Genomic DNA, 25,594 nt, shown 5'->3' with positions numbered 1-25,594 from the left:
TTTTCCTGCTACACTTGCACCCAAGTATCTAAAACTATCCACTTCCTCCAGTCGCTCTCCCTTAATGTTCACTTCCAGTCTACTGCCACTTTCACCCCTTGTACATCTCATCACCTTACTTTTACCCACATTTATCTTTAGCTTTCTTCTATCACATACTCTCCCAAACTCTGCCACCAGCTTCCTCAATCCCTCCTCTGACCCTGCCACAAGCGCAGTATCGTCCGCAAACAACAGCTGGCTCACCTCCCACTTTTCTCCATTTTCTTTAACCATCTCCAATCCCTGACTCACTACCCTAGCATTCACCTCTCGCACCACCCCATCCATGTATAAGTTGAACAGCCAGGGCGACATAACGCATCCTTGACGAAGTCCCACCTTTACTTCAAACCACTCACTCTCTCCATTTCCAATCCTAACACATGCTCTACTACTCACATAAAAACTCTTGACAGCTCCCAAAAGCTTTCCTTCTATCCCATAAATCTGCATAACCTCCCACAGTGCCTTTCTGTCTACCCTATCATAAGCCTTTTCCAGATCCATAAAAGCCCAAAAAACATCCTTCCCCTTTCCTATAGCTTTCTCACATATCTGTCTTACCACAAAGATCTGATCTACACAACCTCTACCCGTCCTAAAACCACACTGTTCCTCACCAATTACTCCTTCTGTTCCTCTCCTAATCCTCTCAATTAAGATTCTCCCATAAGCCTTCCCTACTACACTCAACAGGCTAATCCCTCTGAAATTACTACATTCACACTTGTCCCCTTTTCCCTTGTAAAGAGGAACTATACAGGCACTACTCCAGTCCTCCGGTACTCTACCCTCTCTCCAGCAAACATTAAATAATCTCGCCAACCAGTCCACTATCACTGAACCTCCCTTTTTCAGACATTCTGCATGACATCCATCCAGACCAGGTGCCTTACCTGCTTTCATCATCTTTACAACTGCCTTCACCTCATCCTTCCTTATTTCTCCTCCATTCTCCTCACTCATCACTCTCATTTTCTTCGTATTTCCCACTGCAGCTATCTTTCCTTCCCTATCCTCCTTCACATTCAGCAACTCCCTAAAATATTCTGCCCATCTTTCCCTCACTGCCATCTCTTCCATTATCAACTCTCCATCTGTACCTTTTACCTTTTCTTCCCTACTTGATTCGCCTCCTCTTCCTCTCTTAATTTCTTTCCAAAACATCTTTTTATTACTTTCAAAATTTTCTGTCATACTCCTACCCCATTTCACATCTGCTCTCCTCTTTGCCTCCTTTACCTTTTGCTTTACTTCTCTTTTCTTTTCTTTGTACGTCTCATATGACTCCCCTGTCCTCTTTTGTAACCAATCTGTGAATGCTCGCTTCTTCTCTTCTACAACCTTCTTTGTTTCCTCATCCCACCATTCACTACCCTTTCTTCTATTTCCCCCTGTCCTTCTTGTTCCACACACCATCCTTGCACACTTTAAGACTCCCTCCTTGAACCATCCCCATTCCTCCTCCACACCCATCTCTGCTCTATCCTTTACTCCCTCCCACTCCTCCTTCAGCTTCTTTTCGTACTCCTTCTCCTTTTCCTTTTCATTCAAGGAGTTCACTCTAAGAACCTCCCTACCTTTTGTCCCTTTCCTCCTTCTCCATCTATCCTCCACTCTCAACTTACCTTCCACCAAAAAATGATCTGATATTCCCCCACCCTCTCCCCTTAGCACATGTACATCCTTAACTCTTCCTATCATAATCCTATTTACCACTACATAATCCATTAGCGCTCTATCTACCACCCTTCCCTCCACCACCCTCTCCCATGTGTACTTATGCTTGACTTTCTTCCGAAACACTGTATTTGCTATCATCAACTCTCTTTCTAGACACATTTCCACCATCAACTCTCCACTACGATTCTTTCCTGGAACTCCACACTTCCCAACCACTCCATCGATTGGACCATTTCCCACTCTAGCATTAAGGTCTCCCAGTACTATTACATTGACATTTCTTCCTAAACCCTCTATGCACTCATTTAAATCTATCCAAAAGGCCTCCCTTTCTTCCATGCTCTTCTCACTGCCCGGCCCATATGCACTTACAAAGACCCACATCTCCTTTCCCAGTTTCACCTTCATCCACATTATCCTTGAGGAAACCTCCTTCCACTCCACTACCCCTTTACCTATCTCCTCACTTACTAGAATAGCCACCCCTTCCCTCCCTCGCCCTCTCTTCACTCCTGATAACCTCCCACTTACACTCCCAAACATACACTCACCCTTCCCTTTCAACTTAGTTTCACTCAAAGCCAACACATCCAACTTTCTTCTCACAAACATACTACCTATCTCTTCCCTTTTACTCTCATCTGTACCACATCCACGCACATTAAAAGACCCAAACCTTAGGGTGCTGGCCCGAGGCCCGCCAGCACCCCTTATGCCTTTTCTTTTCGATTTAGGAAGTTGCCCTTGGGGCTACAGGGAGAAGGATGCCTAGTCCCTCTCCCCGTCCCTTTCTTCTCGCCTCTTACGATCCAAGTGGGAAAACTTGGTGGCAGTATTCTTTTCCCCCACCACAGGGAATTCCCCCAATCAGAAAGAGAATACTCAGAGAAATGGTACAGGACAGCAACAAGGGGTTGGGGGACAGCATAACGGAGGGACAGTCGTAGTATAAAAGTGTCATCATTTCTCTATGAACAGAATTTCTTCTATCATAGACAAAATGATGTGTGGCTCTGGTCCGTAGGGGCGCCCCATATAGACCCTAAAGTATCGACTGCATGTTACTTTGCCACAATAACAAGCAGCCAATACCCCAGACGAAGGGCAGCCAATACCCCAGACGAAGAGCAGCCAATACCCCAGACGGGGCAGCCAATACCCCAGACGGGGTATATATATATATATATATATAATATATATATAATCCATTGCTCCATCAAGAGAGTATCTCTCGATGGAGCAATGGATTAAGTCACTACAGCACTTGTTACGCGCTAGCCGGGTTCGAGTCCTTGGCCGTACCACGTTTCAATTTCTGCATGTTGCCTCCACGGGTCACCCGATGTTGATGGCTTAGAATTAAAGTGCATTGTGGTTGATAAAAATGTATCTCTATTCACTGGGACCCATTCAGTGTTGATTAAATACTTTCCCGCGTTCGTTTACTTACCAATTGTATCATCATAGTGGAGATGGGTTGAACGCAAAATTTCGTGTATGTGTATGTAACTCGAGCATACAAATATATAAGAAAAGTTGCGCTCAACTTACATCTCTCTTGATGGAGCAATGGATCAAGTCACTACAACACTTGTTACGCGCTAGCCGGGTTCGAGTCCTTTGCCGTACCACGTTTCAATTTCTACATGTTGCCTCCACGGATCACCCGATGTTGTTGGCTTAGAATTAAAGTGCATTGTGGTTGATAAAAATTTATCTCTATTCGCTGGGACCCATTCAGTGTTGATCATATATATATATATATATATATATATATATATATATATATATGTATATAATGTATATATATGTATATATATGTATATACATATATATACATATATACATTTATATATATGTATATATATATATATATATACATATATATATATATATATATATATACATACATATACTGCATATGTCGACAGTGGCCACTTTTATGCAAAACTGAAGATGTTCATTGAACCTGAAGTGATGGGTGCCTTGCATAATGTGGGTATACCACCGACAGTGGAGAGAGAGAGAGAGAGAGAGAGAGAGAGAGAGAGAGAGAGAGAGAGAGAGAGAGAGAGAGAGAGAGAGAGAGAGAGAGAGAGAGAGAGAGAGAGAGAAAGCGAGAGAGGGGTGTTATCTTATCATACCTAGTTGTGTGTGTGTGTGTGTGTGTGTGTGTGTGTGTGTGTGTGTGTGTGTGTGTGTGTGTGTGTGTGTGTGTGTGTGTGTGTGTGTGTGTGTGTGTGTGTGTGTGTGTGTGTGTGTGTGTGTGTGTGTGTGTGTGTGTGTGTGTGTGTGTGTGTGTGTGTGTGTGTGTGTGTGTGTGCTTCCGGAAGTCATAGTGAAACATCCGTTGCTGACCACGCCACCGGAGAGATCAGCGACTGCCCCGGCATCGACTCGAACAAGAACCGGCACCAAAATCAGCAAGAACACCTCATAATGTCAAAGACCACGAACAAGTCAAGGGACACGTTCCTAAAGGACGTCTTGTGGTGGTCTCCTCGGAGTGGGGGGGGAGGGCAGCGGGAGGTAACGGTCAGTACCTATGTTAGTACTGAATGGAATATTTCTCTTTGTCCTAAGACAAGGGCAATATGATTTCTTTTCGTCAAAGTTTTTTATTGATATATAGAACCATTTACATGGGTGTTTAGTTATATATAGTTAGAACGCTTCAGAAGAGAGTTTAGGGTGTTTAGATAGAGAAAGGGAGAAGGTAAAAGTTGAAAATGAATTGACGACTTGTAAGGGGAGAGGAGAAGAAGTTGACCAAGATATGTCTGGTCTAGTTGGATTTGTTGCAAAATGTCCAATTGAACGGTGGAAAGCGAGCGTGTGGGTGAGGTTGCTTTCATTCATTACTAAATAAAATAACAGCTAGGAAAAGCAAAATAAGATAAGTAATACTTCTTGAAACATTAGGATTATTGTAAAATATTCAACATTGCATAATGTTACTGGCTATGTGGAGGGTATACTGAAAAATGAACGAGTATAGCTTATTCTGTTGCGCAATGTTATGGAGTTCCGTGAGTAGCGATGATGATGACGTAATGTCGTCTGTGTGTGTCCCCGCGTCGTACATCAAAAACAATATTTCTTGAACAAGAACGAAGCTCATAACTTTACATAAGATCATTTTTTTCTTGTGGAAAGCAGAAGCAGAATGCAATGAATAATAGTATCACATACTTCCTTGATTATGCAGATAATACTCATATTCTGTAGTGCTAATATGCTAAGTTCCTTTACTAGTTAGGGCTGAAGTTTTTCAATGTGTTTTCAACCCCATATTTATGTATTGCTGTTCTTTAGTTCATTGTTGACCACTTTAGCATGTCGCGGAGATGAATGTATACCGGATAGATAGAGTGATGACCACTGCAATAAAAATATTTTTCTTGGTAGGGAAAAGCTAGCTGTGAATTTAAGATTTGTAAATTTCCAACTGCCAGGAAATATAGGAATGCTGATTTGATCTCTTCCCTTTCTCTCTCTCTCTCTCTCTCTCTCTCTCTCTCTCTCTCTCTCTCTCTCTCTCTCTCTCTCTCTCTCTCTCTCTCTCTCTCTTTAACTGCTCTGTTTCAGAAGTTCGTGAAATGTTTAATTCTTTTTATCTATATTTCTCTTTGCATACACGTTCATCGTCCTCTTCCTCTGTTTTCTTCTTCTTCTTCTTCTTCTTCTTCTTCTTCTTCTTCTTCTTCTTCTTCTTCTTCTTCTTCTTCTTCTTCTTCTTCTTCTTCTTCTTCTTCTTCTTCTTCTTCTTCTTCTTCTTCTTCTTCTTCTTCTTCTTCTTCTTCTTCTTCTTCTTCTTCTTCATGCCTTAGTCCCTCCCCCTCTCTAGGGGTTCGTCACTCTAAACACTAGAACCTAAACTAATGATTCTTTAACGCTTTAGTCACATACCCTCTTTATGCGTTGCTGTTGCTTATTCTCTTTGCAAAATCTTCAAAATGTTAAGAAAAAAAACTTTGGTCGCTATACCCTAGAGTCCTAGACGAATAAAATCGTCTGGCGTCAGTCAGTACAATTTGTCCCTTTGGTTAGTAAAAATTAATTGGGAATATTCAGTCGGGATAATTTGTAATGAGAAGTATCACAGCGCTAGGAGTCGGCATCCTAACTCTGGTGAGCAAGGAGGTATGTGTATATGTGTAAGGTCACAACGTCACCCATAAATCGGGCCATATATGAGCTCTAAGTTCTCATCCGTGAGGGTAATATCTGTCAATCACAAATCTAACACATGATCCAAGACCATGGTGAATTATATGCAGTATCTGTGTATGTCACGTTTTCTAAGAAAACGGGTTTTTTACTGAAAAATAATTTCATGTGAATAATGCGGGACAAACATTTACTACTTAAAAAAGTCAGTCAGTAATTCTGTGTAATTATATTATGGATCTATAGGAGATGATAGGAAAAAATAGACAAAAAATAAAGATTAAACAAGAAACCTGTTTAAGAAAACTGAAGTTGTTTTCATTAAAGACAAATATTTGATTATCGAGGATTTCTTCAGTTCAATAGAATCGCTTAGCATTACCTAGAAAATAATATGATACCGACATTATCTAAATGACATCGCTAGCAATGGCTACAATGAGATATATTCTTACGAAAACGACATGACGTCAACAACTTGAACGAGGTGCTAGGTACCATTTTCAGGTAATCAATTAGTATCAGGTAATACCAGGTTAGGATCACAAAAAGTAATCTGCAGGAAATACCAAATACTAACGGGCGTATGGATACTAAAGATACCAGACACCACTGGCGATTGCATCATGGAAAGCAATATTACGAAATGACTCAATATTCCTGGCAGCATGAGATGTATCATAACCTCAGGGGGTACTTCAGCGGACGACATTACGTCACAGGATAGAGCAAGATAGCTTGTGGCGTACCGGGAGATGCAAGTCAACTCAAACCAGCGACATGATAAAAGGAAATATTTCTTTTCATGGTTGACCGAAGACGATTTTATTCGGTAATGGAAAGAACTTTTTTTTTTCCCGAGGCCATCTTTCGATCTATTTATTATATAAAATATCTTTTAACATCAATTATCTCTTATCATAATGCCAACGTCTTGAAACGGATGTCGTCGAGGACTTTCCCTGTGCGCGCACGTACGTGCACGACTCGCCATCGTTGTGGATAACGTGCTGGATTCGTGATCGAGAGCTCTTGCATGCGTGTGTGTGAGAGAGAAATAGATAGATAAATAGATAGATATATAAATGTATGGATAGACAGGCAGATAGATAGATAGATTGATGGATAGATAGACAGATATATAGATGGATGGAGAGATAGATAAATAGATAGAGAAAGAGAGAGAGAGAGAGAGAGAGAGAGAGAGAGAGAGAGAAAGAGAGAGAGAGATCGAGAGAGATCAAAACGGTGGTAATCTTCACATACATTATTCTGACTCACGGTAATGGATCAAGTCCTCAGGCCAGGGTCGTTTGGATGACGTCACTGCATTGAAGAGAATTAATGCAAAGACGGACATCGACTAGGAGTGTCCACCACTGAACGTGGTTTTTATCACTACACTGTATTTAAATCTTGATACACAGGGTAGAGACCGAAGCTACTAAAGTTACAAATAGGAGAATCTACTGAAGCCGCTACAATTTCCAAAGCTAGTGAAATAGTCACTGAGACTGAACCCACTGAAAGTATCATAACTACGAAAACTAATGAAACTAAAAGAAAGATGCTGAAATGAACGAAAATACTGAAACTATTAAAAGTACTGAAGATACTAAAGCTACCGAAATGGCCAAAACTACTTAATTGGACCCTACTGAAATTACTTAAATCATCAAACCACCAAAACTATCAAAGCTACCCAAACCACTGAATTTAAAGAAAATTTAACTACTAAAGTTACTTAAACATCTGAAAGTACCAAAATTACCGAAAATAGTCTTTATTGCTCAAGAGTACTTCATCCCTGGCTCTATCCAATTTCCGGTTGTGTCTTAAAACTCCCTTTCTCCATACTCTATGTATTGCTGTTCATTGTCCTCTATAGAAGACCATTTGGACACTAAATTATGTCACTAAACATCATCGATTTGTGGTCCCACTAGGTGGTCTATAGTCCACAAGTTGTAAACCTTTTCCTCACAAATACCCCATGGTTTATGGACTACTGTTCTTTAGACTGCTGAAGAAGACCTCTTTTCACTAAAACTGAAAGCGCCCGAGTTGAATGAAACGCGTTCTGAGGTAGACTTTACCTTTACGGGGAAAGTCTCCACAGGGCTGGACTGAGTAAAATTTAATCTAATTCTTAACCTCTCTTGGTACCGTGATGTGTAATCTTTGTGGGCATATTTTTTTTATAATGCCAGGCAATTTCATTCAACCAAATTCTACATAACCGCTCACAAAAGGAACCTTGATTGATGGAGACAATTTATCGATTATATTTAGCTCTATGGATAACTGATATCTTCTAACGGCACTAAGGGATGAAAAACGACATGAAGATCACCATTGAGGGCGCTTTTGTTTTGATAGTTTTCCGTTGTCGTCGTGACGTCACGTCCTTTCTCTTTTTTTCCGATAACGACTTTTCTTTTCTTCTTTTGTTTCACTCTTTTCTTTAACTTTTAATTAATAGAAATAAGGCGAATTGATTTCATTTAAGAATTTTATGTTATCAGAGGCCAGATAATTTTTCATTTAAATTTGAGGAAATTCATGATTAATTGAGTGTTGAGTCTTACGAGACGACTTTAACTCTGCTTCACGCAAGGCGAATATTTAGCGCGTAGGAGCGAATGGTAGCAACCCCGCCCCTTATCACACCAGGTATGAAACAGTCTCCACCGTGATACGGTGTTGCGCACCACGCACAGGCACAGTGGCATCCTCCACGGCCCGTGTCGGCGGTGGGGTCAGACGCCAAGGCTACAGTCGCCTCAGGCAGTGGCAACAAGGCGGACAGAAACCTCACAAGCATTCAAATTATAACCGCCCGCTGCCGGCGCTGTCAGTGCACTTCGTTCCGTGTGACAAGGCCGGTTTTCGGTGGTGTTGTTTTTGTGCATATGTGTGTGCGTGCGAGAGTGATTTTCTAAAAGAGCTACCGACGTTGGAGACTACCTTTAACTTCTACAAGTATGAAACCGCCACGAGAGCTCTTGCCGCATTCACCCCCTGGCCCGGCACGGTGAGATTGGGGGGAGGGGGGGTCTTGAAAAAGACCTTGTCTTGTCTCCTAGATTCGAGCGAACCAAGACCAACGCTTAGTCGATATGCAATGCAACGTTCTGACCAGCATGGCTGTCATGCATACATGGATGCAAGTACTGTAATGTGGATGCCAGCTCTCGCTCAATGTCTCGTGTTTGTGTATTCCGTTGTAGGTGCGACTGGACCAGGCGTATGCATGTGCACGTAAGAATCATGCATACGTATGGAGGTACACATACATATGGGTCCACGGAGAACGTGCATGTGTATACCTACCCGTGTCCTGGCAGGTTGTGTCTAGCCTCGGCCTGCTTAATTTCTTTATTTAGCTTGGCCTGTATTCGCGACCTGTTGGCAGGTTCAAATTGGTTTGTTTTGAATTTTGACTGTCAATTCGATGATTTAGACTACTATTATACATTATCCAGGATACTTATAATATTTCGCAACTTATTTCCATATGTATGATAGTATTCTACAATATTCTTATATTGTTTTACGTTAAATTATACATTCGTTCGATTTTGTGCGAAATGATCATATCCCATGCGAGAGTACTAATATCGAAAGAAAACGGGTCCATTTTCTTCGATCTAACGGTCGACTGACAAATTTTATTATCATCATTTACTAAAAATTTTCCTACAAGAAAAAATGTGGTAAAAACCATAATTTATTATTTTTTGGGGGTAAAAAATAAGAAATACTATGTAGAAGAACTGATGATATATATATATATATATATGTATATATATATATATATATATATATATGTATATGTATATATATATATATATATATATATATATATATTATATATATATATATATATATATATATATATATATATATATATATATACTTAAACAGCACCCCCTCTCTTATTTGTATCTACTGAAGAGGATTGCAGTTTGCAATCGAAATATATAATTCCCCGTTTCCAGTCTTTTCTACTCCAACAGTGGTTTCTACGTTATATATATATATATATATATATATATATATATATATATATATATATATATATATATATATATATATATATAATATATATATATATATATATATATATATATATGATAATGAACACTCTCTTCCAAAAGCGTGTAGGTCGTAAATGGACCTGGAGAAGTCCAAATGGAACAACAAAGAACGAAGTAGACTTCATATTAGGAGATGAGAGCAAAAGCGTTATATATATATATATATATATATATATATGTATATATATATATATATATATATATATGTATATATATACATATATATATACATATATGTATATATATATGTATATACACACACACATATATATATATAATATATATATATATATATATATATGTGTGTGTGTGTGTGTGTGTGTGTGTGTGTGTGTGTGTGTATGTGTGTATATATATATATATATATATATATATATATGTATATATGTATATATATATGTATGTATATATGTATATATATATATATATATATATATATATATGTGTGTGTGTGTGTGTGTGTATATATGTATATATGAATGTATATATATGTATATATGTAAGTATATATATATATATATATATAATATATATCTATATGTATATATAATGTGAAGACCACACTATTACTGCGTATTCCAGTTACGGACTGAAAAAAAAAATTCTGATGAGCTTTCTCCTCATATCTTCGTCAATATAGTCAAACGAGCTACATTCTGATAAGAAACCTTTTGGTCCCTAGTATTTGTATTACTAGATCTTTCTTTAGTGATTTCCAGTCACCTTCACTTGTTTAATTATCATGTATCTATTTATTTGTGTATATATTCATATTTGACTCTTTTCATTACGTTTGCATTATATAAGAATAGGTTGGTCTAAGTTCTATCTACCATGTCGTTAACGTATACAGGAATATTACAGATGTCGAGACCAAACCCTGTATGATACAGTTAATCACATATGTCCCATCCAAAATCTCATCTGTGATAACCGTTCTTATGAGTCGCTTTATCAGGAAATCCTTCATCCATTCATGAATATCCTCAGAGTTTCCCTACAATGCCCAAATTCCACATTCGTGTTCTGTGAGGTACCTTATCGAAAGCCTTTTCCAGATCCAGATATACACTCTCCACCTAACCCTCTCATACAGCATGTCAACTGTTATCGATCCACAAATTTTCCTTTTCTGAAATCGAATATGGTATATGACAAGACTCCACCCCCCCCTCCATTTCCGAATATTATGTCCGACTGTCTTCCACAATTCTTTCTAACAATCTGGTTGTTATGTTAGTCAAGGGCACTTTTCTAAGTCAAGGGTTTCTCTTTATCAACCCCATTAAGAAATTGGGGCCACGTTTGCCTTTTCCCGGTCTTTCGATACTTGTCTTTCTTCCGAAGAACACACAATTAGTTCGTGGATCTGGCCCACCTGCTGTTGTTTGCATCGTTTGAGTATCCAATTAGAAATCCCGTCTGGTCCTGAGACAATTCCCCCATCCAGTGTACTAAATAATTAATGTACTTTCCAAACTTCCATTCTAATATGATTAAAAAAAAATTCTCCTCGGATTAATTTTCTTGGTTGAATATCTACTGAAAAATTGTGTCGATTGTTACAGATTGTTTTTTGCCTCGTTATATACTATCCTATCAACATTTAACTTAGATATTTCTTTCATTTGTCTCAGTCATTTACAAATTTATAGAACAGTTTAGGTTCATGTTTACATTGATCAATTATACTTTTTTTCTTTAAAGTTTCATCCATTTTCTATTTTGTTTGGTACTTGTTCCTGGTTATCTTGTATTCTTTTTCCGTCATATTGTTACCCACCTACCTTTCCTATACTTTAATTCTATTCTGCTGTTTTAAACCTTATGTTAACCCATTCAACTCATATCAGCCGCTTGTGGTGTAGATACGAAAAACCGGATATGGTAGGCCTCGCGCCGGCCCGTACATCCGAATATCATCTGATGCGGCTTGACCGCGCGAGGACTGACGTCATATTTTTCTGGTGTTTGATCACAAAATTTTGGTGTTATATGATTTTTTGTTTTATTTGACCAAATGACAAGAATCTTGTCATCGGAGTTTAAAGGGTTAAAGCCAGTCCTTCTTGAGATGCTCTGCCACTCATATTGGTACATACTTTTTCACAACTGAAAGATTTTTACGTATTTATTTGTTTGTTTCTTATGTTTGTCTGATTTCCTTCCAATCCATTTCTTCCACGAATTTCTTCTGCTTTATAAGGTTTTCTTTGGCGAAGTTGTATGCACACTGTCATTATCATTCATCTCTTAGTTCTCATAGGTTATTAGATGATTAGAATCGGTTTTTGGTTTTGATTTAATTTGTTTTCTTTTGTTAACTGTGTTAACAAATTACCTTATGTTGATAAGTTCTTTGATATTACCCCTTAAACTGAAATGTTATAACTGAATGTAACTGTGGATCTATTTACTTTTTTCATGTCGTACAAAAATATTTTCAATACGTCATTTGTCTTTCCTGATCCCAGTTTTCAACTTGATTTGCGATTTTTTCGTAATCACTTTCAGGGTTGAGCTTTTTATTTCCTTCACTTGCTGTCGCCATTGTTCGTTCCTCTCTCTCTCGCTCTCTCTCTCTCTCTCTCTCTCTCTCTCTCTCTCTCTCTCTCTCTCTCTCTCTCTCTCTCTCTATCTATCTATCTATCTGTCTATCTCTCTCTATCTCTGTCTCTCTCTCTCTCTCTCTCTCTCTCTCTCTCTCTCTCTCTCTCTCTCTCTCTCTCTCTCTCTCTCTCACACACACACACACACACACACACACACACACACACACACACACACACACACACACACACACACACACACACACACACACACACACACACACACACACACACACACACACACACACACACACATCAGTATCGCAGCGCTGAGGGGTGTTACTCCAACTCTCGTGGGCGGGGAGTTGGGTGTGTGTGTGTGTGCAAGGTCATAGCATTACCCATAGATCGGACCTACGAGCTCTGAGCTCTCTTCCAGGAGGGAAATAGCTGTCGATCACGAGTCTAACACGTGATCCAAAGACCAAGTGAATACACACACACACACACACACACACACACACACACACACACACATACACACAAAGGATTACAAAGGCGGAGCATGCCGACAGGAGACCTTTTGGTCCATATCTAGGTCGGATGCGAACACACACACACACACACACACACACACACACACACACACACACACACACACACACACACACACACACACACACACACACACACACACATACATATACATGTCCGGGTCCCCATCAGTACCCTAACCTGATATCACACTTGTTATTTTCTTCTCAATTCGATGTTTTCTTTGTTTTCTTCTATTAGAGAGATCAGGTCTATGAGGCGAACAACAATGTATCGACATGCAACCGATGTGCAGTGTACGATATAACTACTTCATTAGTGGCTGTTGGAGCATACTTACTTACTAAATAATACTTTTTATAACCCACCTAGCGTGGTTTTTAATAAAGACAGCTGTAGTTTTTCAAATGTAGTTGTTGCTGCAAAGTGGCTATAAATTCTGCAACCGAGATGCAGCATTCATCTAGATATCACGTGTTACCATGCACTCTTTAGATGAGCTTTCTATTTATTTATTTTTTGTTACACTTCATTGTCACATAAGAGAAGGTTCATGGATTTTTTGTTCACAGTAGAGTGAAACATTCGTACAGAGGATGCATACCCCACGAAAAATAAACGTACTTTATTATATAGATAAATACAAAAGTATGAACTTTTGAAAATAGTGTGGTAGCAGAAGTCAGTACACTTTGCAGTCAACCAAACACCGACGCCCCTTGTCTACATGTTGCTTTTTCAATCATGATTAAGCCAGCCCATGGTACGGAGGCCCAATGTTGTGACGTTCTCGGCTCAGACTTGGGAATCGACCTGTGTGACAAGGCTCCCAGACGGATGATGTGACACAATGATCACCATGCAGGCTGTATAACCGTCCTAACGTGAACACCCTTGAACATTATTATCTCCAATGACCCATGGTGACAGACAATATTCCCCAGAGACAAGGCATGATGATTGTATGTAACACTTATAAACACGACAAGCAAGATGTACCACTAACTCGCCATCCCCATTTCGGGGAATCTTGAATGACTATTACATTATGTTTCCCTGTAAAGAATGCATGTAATAGATGACATGTCCTCTAATACAATACTGTAATTAATGTACTATTGTTTGCCGCCCACGGGCCTAATAGATTTAATAAAACCACGATTAAAGCCAGAATCAGAAACACTGAGACGCAAGTTCAGCCACGCAGAATTTTGAAAAGTGGAAGAGAATTGACGGGGCGTCGGTGTTCGTTTTGGTGCAAAGTGCACTGACTTGGTATACCACACTGCTTTCAAAACATATATATACATACGAGTTATTCATTTTGATATGGAAGAAAATCGCTTTGTTTTTCGATGGGTGATATATGTCTTCCTAAATTTTGTCGGCGAAGTTTGTGTCCGTGCTGTTTGAAGACGGCTTTTTTTTTTCAATCCTGCCAATCCCCGACCATGTCAAGGGCAAGTTTTCGGGAAACAAAGTGACTCAGTTATGCGAAGCAACAAAGAAGCTTGGTTGGAATGGTTACAAAGAAGCTTGACTCGAATGGTGACCATTATTTTGCCCTCCAGCTGACCTCTCTGCAAATCTGACAGTACGTTTAAAGGTTTGGAGATATGATACAAGTACCCGTTGTCCACCAGAGTCCCAGTAAAGATGGAACGCACTTTAAGTATTTCTCGCTAGCATGCTACTTGATTCTGCTACTTTGTTTGAGTAGAGACGACTTACGGTTACGATCTTTTGTTTTTTAAGTATCCAAATGTCAAACTACTCTTGCGTCCTTTAGTAAGAAGCTGAATAACGAACTAAGAGAAGTTAAACTTATACGAATGTTAAACATTGTTGAGATGTTCTTACGGAAGTCTAGAATATTGAAACCGAAGTCGCTCCTACTCCAACGAAATAGCAAAAGCAAATAGCATGCCGACTTTGTGTACAGCCATCTAAACACGCTCAAATTCGAGGTGTGTGCTTCTCTGGGTGCTCCAGTGGAACAAGGATCCTTTAACGTAGGCCTCAAGCTACCGTCCTGGGCATTTAGGCGATGCCATGTGTTGGTATTTAGAATTAAGAAGGAAACAGGCAAGAACTGGTTTACCAACAGAATGATTACCGAATGGAATAGACTTTGTAACCATCTAGTTAGTGAGTGTTGAAACTATCAGATGTTTTGAGAGAAGGTTAGATAACTTTATGGGTGGGGATGATAGGTGGTAATGGACATGGAAGTACCTAGTGTAGGTCTTATGATGTCTTAAGACTTAAGACAAAACTTGAGATCAAATTTTCTACGGTTTTCCAAAAATAAGTGAGGAAATAATACGCCTAAGGATAAACACCCATAGCCATGATGTTGATTGGTTGTTATGATCTACGGTTTGTTAGTGGTTCTGTCCTTTTGGACCAGCGTTTCTCAACCCTTGCGTAACCTTTAAATTAAATTGCATTTTCATCGTAATAATAGGTTAGATAGGATGATGTCTATACTATATTATTGCAATAACCAAGAATATGTCGTGCGTGTTTAATTATATTACGTATATGAAATAAAAAAAATAAAAAGTGCATTAGCTTATCTCACTTGTTCTCACGGAACCCTTAGGGACCTTTTGCGGAACCTTAGGGTTCCGGGGAACCCTGGTTGAGAAACGCTCTTTTGGACACCCACACCGCCTATGCTACGACGTTAATCTGAGGGTACACATCTTCGCGCCGTCACATGAATAGGGTGGTATATAGCAGGAGTTGTTGAAGGACGTTCTTTGCAATTTCGAATTCGTGTGTACAGTAGAGTCATCATATGCAGTCCAGGACGATCTCAGCATTGGAGTCTGCAGGGTAGTGAAGAATCTATACCAGCAGGCGCTGAGTAGTTGCGGCTGAAGCCGTCATTTTTGCTCTATGTACTTTTTTGACTGTTGGGATAGGAAACAAAACAATCACTGCTGGCAATCGGAGGGAAGTGTGGGATTCGAACCCACAACTCAGCGAATGCGAGACTAGCACGTTTCATGGAACGCAGCCATAGTGCATCGAGACAGGGATATTAGTGAAAAGAGAACCGTCATCCAGTCGCACCGTCAGCTGGCGTGGTTTTGAGTAACTCAGGGGGTCGAAGGAGGACCTTGGAGTGTAGCGGGCTGTCATGCAACGAATCAAGGGCCGAGTTTATAAAAGATCCTAACCCCTGAGTCTAGACGTCAATCTTCAAAATGGCGGAGATTTTACCTAAATCCCTATAGTTGGCGGCCTAAATGCTTATGTCTAGACATAACCTCGACAGTATGGACAGCTGATTTAGGTAAAATGTCCGCCGATTTGAAGATTTATGTCTAGACATAAATTAGGCCCCAGAATTTCAGCCAAAATGTCTTGATCATTTCTAAGTTGGCGTAGGGTGATCTGGCTAATTATCACTCTAATGTAAGAAAGTTTTAGACTTGTGTGTTTTTTTGCATAACAAAGGATTACAAAGCCGGAGCATGCCGACGGGAGACCTTTTGGTCCATAAGTATGCATTATCATAGACGACTAATTGGTGGCAGTCATCGGAAACGTGCTGGTTTCGCATTCAGCTGTGAGTTCGAATCCCGCACTCCTGTCCGATTTCCAGCAGTGAATGTTACCTTCCCAAACAGTCCAAGAAGCGGGTAGGGGAAATGGTGACGGCTTCGGCCGCAGCCACCCCGCGCCTCCTGTCGTAGGCTCCTTATGTTCTTCAAACTATGAAACTGTCATCACAAAAAAAAAAAAAAAAAAAAAAAAAGGGAGAACCTAGTGCATGTGTGTTATATACCATGATCTTGGATCATGTGCTGGGCTCGTGATCGGCAGATGTTATCCTCCCAGATGCGACATTAAAGCTCGTATATAGAGAGATCTAAGGCAGTGGATTTCAACTTTAGTGGCAGGCATGGTACCGAAGGGAGCCATGGCAAGGATTTAGGGGGGCTTAAGACCTGCTGTTAAAAGTTATACATTTCTGTATGATGTGAGGAATAATAATAATAATAATAATAATAATAATAATAATAATAATAATAATAATAATAATAAAAACATCCATCACCCTGTCCTGACAGAGGAAATATAACATAGTTATCATTGTCAACTTTGTAATAAAGCAAATGTTTTCTCTTCATCAACATTTTATTGACATTATTATTATTATTATTATTATTTTTTTTTTACCTTTTTCGGCGGGGTAGGATTTTGGGAGGAAAATGAAAGAGAGCCACATGAATATTGAGAATTCATGGAGGGAGGGGGGGGCGAATGGAGAGGAGAAGGTTGAGAACCATTAATGTAGGGGCAATGCTGCGATCTTACACACACACACACACACACACACACACACACACACACACACACACACACACACACACACACACACACACACACACACACACACACACTAGACTCGTAGCGTAATGGTTAGGGGTCCCGGCCGCTACTACGGTTGTCCGGGTTCGAATCCCGCCCAGGGCTGAAATAATTTCCATATCGCTGAGCTGCGAGTCGTTACTTTAACTCTCGTGGGCGGGGAGCTGGGGTTGTGTGTGCGTGTAAGGTCACAGCATTACCTATAGATCGGTCATATATGAGCTCTGAGCTATCTCCCGGAAGGGAAATAGCTGTTGATCACGAGTCCAACACGTCATCCAAGACCATGGGGAATCACACACACACACACACACACACACACACACACACACACACACACACACACACACACACACACACACACACACACACACACACACACACACACACACACACACACACACACACACACACACACACACACACACACACACACACACACACACACACACACACACACACACACACACATTGAACGAGTTTCTGAAAAGTAACACTTCAACGTTATGTTAGTAGCTCTGGGTTTACGATGGCGTAGGATGACGTAACTTGATATGATGACGTTTATGATGACGTCACTTGCGATGTTCTCCAGGAATGATGGAAAGATAATCAAGTCAGAAATACCAACCATACTAAAATGGAGCAGTTGAAAGAATAATTGAACAAAGAAATTAGTCTTGGGCTAGAAATACCAACCCTGTGTTTATTCAACAGTCGAAAAAATTGTTTAACAATAGAACAAGTCTTGTGTCAGGCATACCAACTTTACCAAAATTACAGTAATTGGAAGGAGAATTAAACAAATGAAGCTACTCGAAACAGGAATACCAACCCTACCAAAACTGCTGTTTATTCGCATTAATTTCAAGAATATATAATCGATCAAAGGCGAGCCTCTGAATCAGGAATACCAACCTTACTGGAACTGCTGTATATACGCACTTGTTCCAAGAATAACCCATCCAAGGAGCATCTTTGAGTCAGGAATACCAACCCTACCGGAACTGCTGCGTAAATATCTATGATGCTTTGGTCATTTCCGTAAATACTAGACCCAGATGTTTCAATACTATTTTTGAGAGGCGTGAGTTTGGGCTAAGTCGACGGCGGAAGATGTAATATAGGACATTAGGGGACCGTGCCCAGACAGAGACGATGATCAATTACTCCCTTCAAGGAAGGCATTAGCCAAAACATCAATGGATTAAAGCTCATCTATCTCTATTCAATATAATGATCCACCTTTAAATGTGTGTGTGAGAAAGATTCAACACGGTTTTAAGAACTTAAGATAAGTAAAGATTGACAAATATAGAGGTGAGGTGGCAAAATAAAAAGTTAAGGCTAGAGTAGTGAGTTTATTCAGAACCAGACGTTTCGACCTCAAAGGTCTTCCACTGAGGAAGACCCTTGAGGTCAAAACGTCTGGTTCTGAATAAACTCACTACTCTAGCCTTAACTTTTCATTTTGCCACCTCACCTCTATATTAAGAAGATGAGAATGGAGGACACTTCAAGAGACCATAAGGCCTACACCAGGCAGTTCCTTGTCCCTTACCACCTGTTACCCCTATTCATAAAGTTATCTCATCTTCTCGTATAACAACCAATTGTTTCAGCACTCGCTATATGGTTCCTAAGTCTATTTCATTCGTTAACCACTCTATTGGTGAATAAATTCTTGCCTATTTCCTTCTTTAGCCTAACCTATGTCTTGGATCACGTGTTGGACTCGTGATCGAAATTTATTACCATTCCAGTCCAGTAGTATTGTAGCATCGACCCAGGACATCAGCATTAGGAGTCTGCTACCACCTCCTATTAGTCTACAGTACGTAGATGGTCCTGTTAATCTTTTGCTTGGCAAGATGGTAGGACACAAGACTCCTAATCATAAGGTCACAGGATCGAGACTTTATGACCGTTGTATCTGAACACACACACACACACACACACACACACACACACACACACACACACACACACACACACACACACACACACACACACATACACACACACACACACCCTCCCTTTGTATCTCCCCTTATCGCTTATTTTCTGTTTGTTTCTGTGTTTATTTGTGTCCCCTCTGGATATCTTGTATACCTTGAAGATGTATTAATAGACGACAACATTTGGTCTTCCGCCTGTTCGCTGCACATTTTTGAATCGCGTACATTATGATTTAAGAGAGAGAGAGAGGGACAGAGAGAGAGAGAGAGAGAGAGAGAGAGAGAGAGAGAGAGAGAGAGAGAGAGAGAGAGAGAGAGAGTTCTTCTTTTTTCTTCCTCTTGTTTCTTCCTTTCTTTGTTTTCCTCTTATTTTCTTCTTTTCCTTCTTGTTTTTATTTTTCGCCTTCCTCTTCATTCTCTTCTTCCTCTTTCTCTTTTTTCTCCTCTTGTTGTTGTTGTTATTGTTCCTCCTCTCCTCCTGCTTCTCTTCTTCTTCTCCTCCTCTCCCTCCTTTTCCTCCTCCTCCTCCCTCTTCCTCTTCATCATCCTCTCCTCATTCTTCCTCTTCCTCTTTTTTCTCTTGTTGTTGTTGTTATTGTTCTTCCTCTCCTCCTCCTCCTCTTCTTCTTCTCCTCCTCCTCCTCTCCCTCCTTTTCCTCCTCCTCCTCCCTCTTCCTCTTCATCATCCTCTCCTCATTCTTCCTCTTCCTCTTTTTTCTCCTCTTGTTGTTGTTATTGCTCCTCTCCTCCTCCTCCTCTTCTTCTTCTTCTTCCTTCTCCTCCTCCCTCTTCCTCTTCCTCAACCTCTCCTCATTCTTCTTCCTAATCTTCATATGACAAGGACGCACAGCTAATCTGAAAGACTAAGTCAGGTCATTTCTTAGGCCTCTCTCTTCTCTCTCTCTCTCTCTCTCTCTCTCTCTCTCTCTCTCTCTCTCTCTCTCTCTCTCTCTCTCTCTCTCTCTCTCTCACTCTATCTCTCTCTCTCTCTCTCTCTCTCTCTCTCTCTCTCTCTCTCTCTCTCTCTCTCTCTCTCTCTCTCTCTCTCTCTCTCTCTCTCTCTCTCTCTCTCTCTCTCTCTCTCTCTCTCTCTCTCTCTCTCTCTCTCTCTCTCTCTTTCTCTCTCTCTCTCTCCCCCTCCCTCCCTCTCTCTCTCTCTCTCTCTCTCTCTCTCTCTCTCTCTCTCTCTCTCTCTCTCTCTCTCTCTCTCTCTCTCTCTCTGTGTGTGTTGCTTTATGCCTGGCTCGCCATTGCAAGTCTCCTTACAACATATTTAGATTTCAGAAGTAAAATGGCTAGAATTGATTTACCTAAAGAATGATTAACGAATGGAATAAACTTAGTAACCATGTAGTGGGCGCTGAAACTATCGGTTGTTTTGAAATAAGATAAATTTACGGATAAGAATAGTAGATGGTAATGGACATGGAACTCCCTAGTGTAGGCCTTATGGCCTCTTGCACTCTCCTCCATTCTTATGTTCTTCTGTTCTTATGGGAGAATTGTTTTAATCCCATCAATCCAGGGTTCAGCTGACACTGGCCAGGATGAAATGGTTAAAATGTATACCGACCCCTTCACACTAGCGGCTTGAACCGCGCGGAAAACCGCGGCGGTACTGTATAGTTAAGGAAAAAACTGTGAGGCTGTGTGTGAACGCCTCAATTCATTTACGTTGTAAATGAACCGTCGCTGTTCAAACCGCGGCGGTTTAAACCGCTCGTGTGAACAGAGTTTTAGAGTCGTTTGAGGCTGCCGTGTCTTCCAAATGGATAGGCCGGTCCTTTAATGAGTTATTAGAATTGAAATAGAAATAGAAAAAAATAATGTTGAATACGGGTTACGTAGTCTCTTTAGGGAATAGCGCGGTCCTGCAATGAGCCAATAAGGCTGAACAAGAAGAATTAAATGACTAAGTAAATACACGAATAAACCATAAATAAATAAAGTAGATAGAAAAAATATATTTTAATAAGATAAAACAAAATAGAATAGAATAGAATAGAATGTCGATTGTTGGATGTGTGCCTCTGCGCGACTTCATCCACGCATGCGCAAGCGACTCGAGTCGACTTGCAATGCTGGAGACTTTTTCTTGTTATTTATCAAAACTCTTCTTGATGGTGAACATCACATCACCTTTACTGATATTATTATTATCATTATTGTTTCCTTATAGGACTGACAGACCTCAAGTTTCCGCAAAAATAAGTAAACTTTTGTGCTATTCTGATTAATAATAAGCAATACTACTGCTGTTTCTTTATCTACATATAATGTGCACACAATATCATGTGCACATAAATAGCTAGTACGGGTTTTTGTTTAAGACGAAATATTGACAAACGTAGTTGACGACAACTCGCTAATGTTAACGGTTTTGTGGCTGCTCCCAGGAAGACGACTTTGCGTTCAAACTCTCACAACAACGATCGACGATGATGAACTGTTCACTTTGTTTACATGTCGATTTGGTTTTGTTTCAATGCTCTCTTTCTCTCTGTTACATTTTTTCTATTTATTTATTCATTCGTTTATGAATGTATTTATTTATCTATTAATTTGTTTTATGTGTTTGTTTTTTATATATGGATCTTATCTTTCATTTATTCATATATTATTTGTTTATTTGTCTATTTGTTTATTTGCTTGTCCGCTTGCTTGTTTGTTTTTTATTTATGTATTCTATTCATTTACTTATGTATTTATTTATCTACTTTCTATTTATTCAGATATCTATTTATCTACTGATTGATTTATAGATTTATGTAACTATACATTTACTCATTTCTTATTTGTTTTCTTATCAATCATTATCATTACTTCTATTGCCCCATGCTGGGTTAGGTCACAGGTCTGCGTGACCTACGAGGTTATCAGCCGAATGGGCTTCAATCACCTTGATTAAGATCACAACATTTATCGTCATCCAGAGGGCGCTGGACAACTCCAAGTCACGTAGATGCACGCAGTTCTACGTCCTCTTGCGAGACCATGAAACGCACGCACACTATTAAAATTATTATTGTTATTATTGTTGTTATGATAGGGTAGACAGAAAGGCACTGTGGGAGGTTATGCAGATATACGGGATAGGAGGAAAGCTTCTGGGAGCTGTCAAGAGTTTTTATGTGAATAGTAGAGCGTGTGTCAGGATTGGAAATGGAGAGTGTGGTTCGAGGTAAAGGTGGGACTTCGTCAAGGATGCGTTATGTCGCCCTGGCTGTTCAACTTGTACATGGATGGGGTGGTGCGAGAGGTAAATGCAAGGGTAGTGGGCAAGGGATTGGAGATGGTTAAAGAAAATGGAGAAAAGTGGGAGGTGAGCCAGCTGTTGTTTGCGGACGACACTGCGCTTGTGGCAGGATCGGTGGAGGGATTGAGGAAGTTGGTGGCAGAGTTTGGGAGAGTATGTGATAGAAGAAAGCTAAAGAATAAATGTGGGTAAAAGTAAGGTGATGAGATGTACAAGGGGTGAAAGTGGCAGTAGACTGGAAGTGAGCATTAAGGGAGAGCGACTGGAGGAAGTGGATAGTTTTAGATACTTGGGTGCAAATGTGACAGGAAAAGGTGGAGTGAAGGTGGAGGTAGAATGTAGATTGAGAGAAGCGAGTAAATGCCTTGGTGGATTAAAGAGTGTAATGAGGAATAGACATTTGGAATGGATGCTAAGAGGAGACTGTATGAAGGAGTGATTGTGCCAACAGCACTGTATGGGGCAGAAACATGGAACATAAGAGAAGAAGAGAGAAGGAGTTTGAATGTGTTTGAGATGAGGTGTCTGAGAAGTATGATGGGGTTACTAGGCTGGATAGAGTGAGAAATGAGGAGGTGAGGAGGAGAACATGGGTGGAAAAAGAGCTGGGAGATAGGGTTGATGAAAGAATATTATAATGGTTTGGACACATGGAAAGAATGAGTGAAGAAAGACTAGTAAAAGAGGTATGGAAGGCAGATGTGGAGGGAGTGAACATGAGGGGACGTCCTAGGATGAGATGGATGGATGGGGTGAAGGGGGCTTTGGGGAAGAGGGGAATGTCTGTTGAGGAAGGACGGGAGAGGACAGAAGACAGGGGTGAATGGAGAATGGTTGTATATGGATGATGTTGTGATTGCATGAGGTGGAATGGGCGGGGGGATGGGGGGTGAGGTAGTATGTGTGAGCAAAATTTTGACGCAGCCCGAAGGGATTTCTCCCCGTCCTCGCCTTTTATGCAATGGGGGGACGGAGAGGGGGGGTCGCCGATTTAATGAAGCGGCCTTGCTGTGGATGTGCTGTGTCTTGCGACACTGCTTCTGACCCAGGGCAGTGGACAAGGTGCAGGGATGACCCGTCATCCAGGAGGTGCTAAGATAAGAGGGAGGGTGGAGGGGTGTGGAGTGTATTCAGGGATGGAATGGGTGGAAATGATTTTATGCCTTTTCCTTTTTGGGTACCTCCCTTGTAAGGGGGAAAAAGCCTTGGTATATGTATGTATGTATGTATGTATTATTATTACTATTATTATTATTATTATTATCATTATTATTAGTATTATTATTATTATTATTATTATTATTATTATTATTATTATTATTATCATTATTATTATTATCATTATTATTATTATTATTATTATTATTATCATTATTATTATTATTATTATTATTATTATTATTATTATTATTATTATTATTATTATTATTATTATTATTATTATTATTATTATTATTATCATTATTATTATTATTATAATTCATCATCATCATCATCATCATCATCATCATCATCATCATCATCATCATCATCATCATCATCATCATCATCATCATCATTATCATCATCATCATCATCATCATTGCTGTTGTTTTTGTTGTTGTTACTGTTATTATAATTATTATTATTATTGTTGTTATTATTACTATTATTATCATTATTGTTATTATTATAATTCATCATCATCATCATCATCATCATCATCATCATCATCATCATCATCATCATCATCATCATCATCATCATCATCATCATCATCATCATCATCATCATTGTTGTTGTTGCTGTTATTATTATTATTATTATTATTATTATTATTATTATTATCATTATTATTATTATTATTATTATTATTATTATTATTATTATTATTATTATTATTATTATTATTATTATTATTATTATTATCATTATCATTATTATTATCATTATCATTATTATTATTATTATTATTATTATTATTATTATTATTATCATTATTATTATTATTATTATTATTATTATTATTATCATTATTATTATTATTATCATTATTATCATTATCATTATCATTATTATTATTATTATTATTATTATTATTATTATTATTATTATTATTATTATTATTATTATTATTATTATTATTATTATTATTATTATTATTATTATTATTATCATTATTATTATTATTATTATTACTATTATTATTATCAATTCCTTCATTTTACTTATGTTTCCTTTTAATTATCCATCATCCCACTCATAGTTGCGCGAAGCTGCAGTTTATATTCTTTTCTCTCTCTCACTTTTTTTATGTAGGCCGACGTTAAGTCGCCTCCCCGCCTGGCCAAGGTATATTTTATTCATGTATTGATATGTTTTAAGAAGAGCAGTTCTATATCCTTATGTGGGTCCATGCAAAGTAGTCTTTGTTGTTTTTCTATTTATATATATATCCATTTATTAATTCATTTATTTACCTGTCAATTTAAGTATTTATTTATTCATTTATTTATTTATGTATATTTATTAATTTACGTATTTTTATCTATCTATACATTTTTTCTATTTATCTCTATTCATTTACATATTCATCTGTATATTTATTTATTCATTCATGTAAATATCTACATTTTCCTCTCTATTCATTTCTTTATTTATTTATTCATCTATTTCTTATCTATCTATTTACCTATTTACTTGTCTTATATTTTTGTCAGGAAAAATAGCTTTCTATCGCTGGGGACAATGCTATAGCAGCGAAGAAATAGATGGAATTATAGCAAGATCAAAGTAATACTTGAAATGGAAAGCAGAATGGAATGATAATAGAAATTGAAATTATTCTATTTTTTCAAAAAGGATTGGACTTCAATTATTATCAAAATTATGCTCGGAGACTCTGGTCCGTAGGGG

At 38.9% G+C, this 25,594-nt stretch overlaps 1 protein-coding gene across 2 annotated transcripts in view; it reads left to right on the top strand.

Annotated features, from left to right (window-relative positions):
- Prestin (solute carrier family 26 member prestin) overlaps positions 1-25,594 on the top strand; it is a 230,624-nt gene that overhangs the window by 85,281 nt on the left and 119,749 nt on the right. Inside the window, exon 1 of one of the 2 annotated variants that reach the window (XM_076204797.1) lies at positions 8,616-8,929. The exons of the other annotated variant lie outside the window; for it this stretch is intronic. Within the exon in view, the coding sequence (XP_076060912.1) occupies positions 8,880-8,929 (50 nt within the window). The 5' untranslated portion in view covers positions 8,616-8,879. Of the gene's footprint in view, positions 1-8,615; positions 8,930-25,594 lie in introns of those variants that run through there. 2 annotated transcript variants of the gene reach the window in all.

This window comes from Oratosquilla oratoria, chromosome 21 (genome assembly GCF_046742065.1).
Source record: "Oratosquilla oratoria isolate Oo_2021 chromosome 21, ASM4674206v1, whole genome shotgun sequence".
NCBI classification, from domain to species: domain Eukaryota; kingdom Metazoa; phylum Arthropoda; class Malacostraca; order Stomatopoda; family Squillidae; genus Oratosquilla; species Oratosquilla oratoria.
Note: the sequence above shows the minus strand (reverse complement) of the source record. Positions and strands in the feature narration are given on the sequence as shown.